At 59.0% G+C, this 4,167-nt stretch overlaps 1 protein-coding gene across 6 annotated transcripts in view; it reads right to left on the minus strand.

Annotated features, from left to right (window-relative positions):
- Positions 1-4,167, minus strand: part of QTGAL (queuosine-tRNA galactosyltransferase) — a 109,855-nt gene that overhangs the window by 26,366 nt on the left and 79,322 nt on the right. For all 6 annotated transcript variants that reach the window (XR_003005412.1, XM_024760766.1, XM_024760765.1 and 3 more), the window contains one exon: positions 813-908. Coding sequence is in view for 5 of the 6 variants with exons in the window: in XM_024760766.1 (XP_024616534.1) it covers positions 813-908 (96 nt within the window). In the remaining variant the exon portion in view is untranslated. The remainder of the gene's footprint in view (positions 1-812; positions 909-4,167) is intronic.

The following is a 4,167-nucleotide window of genomic DNA, read 5'->3' on the forward strand; positions in this document are numbered from 1 at the left end:
GTTGGCTCCAAGCGGCCCCTGTGCAGTCAGTGAAGGTCCCCCCGAAGCGGAGAGGACATTCAGAGCAGGCAGGACCGTGGCCAAGGTCCTGGGGCAGACGGTGAGCCTGGGCCTGAGTTACCCCCACCTTCCAGCCTGATGGGCCTTAACATGCCTGGCCCACCCCTTCCACCACGAGGACCAGAACTCATGATCTCAAAGCCAATTTAAGGGCGGGGCGGTTAAGGGAAAATAAACTAACCCTCAGGTTTACCTTCTGATCGGTGTCGGAGTGCTCACTCTTAAGACTGTCGGGGTGGGAGGGGAGCAGGTCAGCGTTGCGTCCCCATTTCTAGGCCGGAGCCCGGAGACCAGCGTGGGCCCCGCTCTGCAGGTGAGGCCCCTCAGGTAGGCGAGGGTGCAGACGAAAGAGCCAGGCCAGCTTGGACCCGAACACCCCAGGGCCACCGGCCACGGGAGAACTGGGGAGCTCTTCCCCCGCTGCCGTCCAGGGGTGGCACAATGACACTGCCCACCTCCTGCGCTTTCCCACAAACAGCTCTTAAAGCAGGATGAGGCAACCAGGGCCGGGCAGGTGTGAGCCAGGAGCAGACGCCCGGCGCCCACAGCCTTCACACAGAAATCCCCTGCTTCCCGCACAACACAGGCCGAGCGGTGCCCCGGCTGCACCCTGGGAGGCTCAGCACGCCCGGCCCGGGAAGCAGGAAGCGCTGCAAAGGCCCTCACGGGGGGACGGCGGCCCAGCCCGGCCCCGCCCAGCCCAGCACGGCCCAGCCCAGCCCAGAGGAGGAATCCACGGGACACGCACTTACCCGCCCGCCCTCGTCAAATGGGCCCACGTGGGAGAACCAGGCTCGGGAGCAGAACCAGGTGGGCATGATCACGGTGGGGCCATTGGAGGTAAACACCTGGAAGCAATTAGTATGGACACAATTAACAGAGAAAAACAGCTCATCACACAACCCACAGGTTATTTCCCACAAAGTCACTCAGAAGGTGACAAGCAAATGTGCACATCCCTTCCCTGTCGGTACAAAGGTTCAAGGGGCTTTAGAGCCAGGTCAGTGGTGTCCAGCTCCCAAGGCTGACAGATGGGCTCAAAGTCCCCCCAGGTCCTGTTCTGCGGCTGATGAACCACCCGGGTTCTCGGGGGGCGTGCTCTAATCACTGCTTGAGCCAGTTAACGAAAACAAGCATCTAAAACGAAGAGGGATGACAAGGCATTGCACGTCCACCATGTGGGGCTTTCTTCACCATGTCCAGCACCATTGGTGGACAGCTGGGCTCAGGGGCTCTGCAGTCTTACTTTATTTCTACTATGTTATAAAATCTGCACTTGCACCATTGACTCTGTGAGAACCTGGCGGACGTTCGGTCCGTCCTGGACCCGAACCACTGACAGTGAGAGGCTGTGAGCGCACTGTGGGGACAGGGAGCCAGAGGCCGGAAGCTGAGCTGGAACAGAGCAGGATGGACAGACCCGCGTCCCTCTGTGCCTGGGACGTTTCTTCTGTATTTGGACGTGGCTTGTGAACATCCAGCAGCAAACGGTCACTCAGGACAGGTCGCCCCTCGCATGCAGCCCACACCCGCCAAGCTCGCTCAGCCCTGAGCAAGCATCTCTTCAGCACTTTTGCTTCAAGATGATTCCACCACCACCTTACTCGGCACCCCAAGTGGCTTCTGAGTCTGAGCCACAGGTGTGACCTGAGCCTGAGTTTTGCTGTGAGCGAATGCAACCTCAATCACACAGGTCACTGGGCTTCTTTTAAAGCTGGGGAACATTAATGAGGGTGAGGTCCAAACATTTATCACTATTTTACACAAAAACAAAGCCGGGTTGTAGTGGTTACACAAATATGTACACATGTGCTAAAACTCACAAAGCTGTATACCAAAAAGGAAAACAGTTCGTTTTACTTTAATTTTTCTTAAACAATTTTTTTTTTTTTTTGCGGTACGCGGGCCTCTCACTGTTGTGGCCTCTCCCGTTGCAGAGCACAGGCTCCGGATGCGCAGGCTCAGCGGCCATGGCTCACGGGCCCAGCCACTCTGCAGCATGTGGGATCCTCCTGGACCAGGGCACAAACCCGTGTCCCCTGCATCGGCAGGCGGACTCTCAACCACTGCGCCACCAGGGAAGCCCCAAACATTTTTTATTTAAATGGTTTTTCCAGGCTTAATGATGCCTCGGAGGGGACATCTGTGTAAAATAAATCAGAGGCACACACATTCCTAACCACATAGATACGTATAGACATGCGCACAGACACACACAGAGACACACGGACACACAGACACACACACACAGAGCAGCCAGCCACCTCTCCAGCCCGTCACACTGTCCAACGTGAAGACTGACCAGAGGAGACAGGGCTGCCAAGGGGATACCAGCTTTGCAGCTGCCTCTGTGCACTGGGGCCTCCAGAGCAGTGAGCCCCAAAGGGCCCCCCAGAAGTCCCCGCCTCTCGAGTTCTCTGCTCACTCTGGAGCCTCACTGACCACAAATGTGGGGAAACACATTTGTGGAATTTTCTCTCTGGCGACACAGGGAAGAAATGAGGCTGGAGTGGTGACGAGGATGTTGGTGATTGACGTGGGCGCTGCTCGAAGGCACAATGGGGTCCCTCACACCCCTCCGTGAGGTTAGGAAGTGGAGCAGCTACCTACATGCGGGTTCCGAGTTTTTTGGGGTTTTTTTTTGTGGTACGCAGGCCTCTCACTGTTGTGGCCTCTCCCGTTGTGGAGCACAGGCTCCGGACGCTCAGGCTCAGCGGCCATGGCTCACGGGCCCAGCCGCTCCGCGGCATGTGGGATCTTCCCGGACCGGGGCACGAACCTGCGTCCCCTGCATCGGCAGGCAGACTCTCAACCACTGCGCCACCAGGGAAGCCCACAGGTTCCGAGTTTTAAATGTGGTTTCCAGCAAGACAGAACTTGTGAGGGTCTTAACAACCCTTCTAGAAATCTGCCAGCATCCGTTCTAGTCACCGTTTAAACTGACTTATGTGCACGTGAACGAATCCCATGTTTTAACCTGGTGTGTGAAGTGTAGCGTGTAGGGGTCCCAGCGGGCAGTGAGTCCCTCGGCCGCCCTCTGTACACAGGTGCCGCTGTCTGTCCCCTCGAGGCTGCCACTGGGTCCCCCTTCCTCATCCTGTGGCAGAGCAGGGGGCCCAGGTTCTGTCCAGACTGGCCACCGACCAGCTGGCCGGGGGACGCTGTGGAGCCCTCGGGAGAAAGTGGCCTAGGCTCAATGAGCGTATCCCGCCTCTAAAGTCCCAGCGACTCATTACAAGAAATCTTGACCAAAACTGTCTTAGAAGAAAACCAACCTTTCTTCCACGAATGGCCCGTTTGGGTCGCTCACTGCACTCACATCACATGTCCAAGTGGCCAGGGCAGACCTCCTGTCCCCCACGTGTGAAACATGGCCAGGCCCCAAAGCATCAGGCAGGTCAGCAGGACTCCAGGGCCAGTTCCCTGGCTTGGTCACGACTCTGCCTCCACTGCCCCACGGGCTCAGGCCAGTCCAGCCAGCCCACCGGGGGGCCGAGGGCGGCTCCTGGCTTCTCTGGGATTTGCCCTGCCAGCAGCCACTACCCCTAGCCTGGGCCACGGAAGTTTGGCCAACAGCTAGAGACCAGAACACAGGGCTCTCTCCCTTGACACTTGGGGGGCATGAAGGATCTGGGCACCACGCTCCCTTTCCTCCCCTCGGCTGCACTGCCCGTTCTGACGTCTGGGTCAGGGTCCAAGGCAGGGAGGGAGAAGCACGGCAGCCCCCAGGAGGGAAGGGGTTCCCAGGGAGCTCCAAACACCCTGCCTCTCTTGGCCCCAGGCTCCGGGCACAGAGCCTTCAACCCCGACAAGCCCCTTGCACAGGCACATACGCACACACGCACACACACAGACACACACCCCACTCCCACTGCCCTGGGCAGGCGGCCCCGAGGGCTAGCCCACCACCCGCGAGAGGAATGTGCTGGAATTGAAGACCCCGGGTACCTAAGTCAGCTCACTTCCACTCTGATCAGGGGCATGGGGCAGGGGATGCCCACACCCTCCTCAGCCCAGCACACGAGCTCCCACACCCAGTGGCGCTGCAGCCTCAGAGGGTGGGGGCGGCCCGGGCAAGGACCCCGGAAGAGGGCTGGGGACCCCACG

This window comes from Neophocaena asiaeorientalis, unplaced genomic scaffold (assembly GCF_003031525.2).
Source record: "Neophocaena asiaeorientalis asiaeorientalis breed wild unplaced genomic scaffold, Neophocaena_asiaeorientalis_V1.1 scaffold30, whole genome shotgun sequence".
In the NCBI taxonomy this organism is placed as follows: Eukaryota; Metazoa; Chordata; class Mammalia; order Artiodactyla; family Phocoenidae; genus Neophocaena; species Neophocaena asiaeorientalis.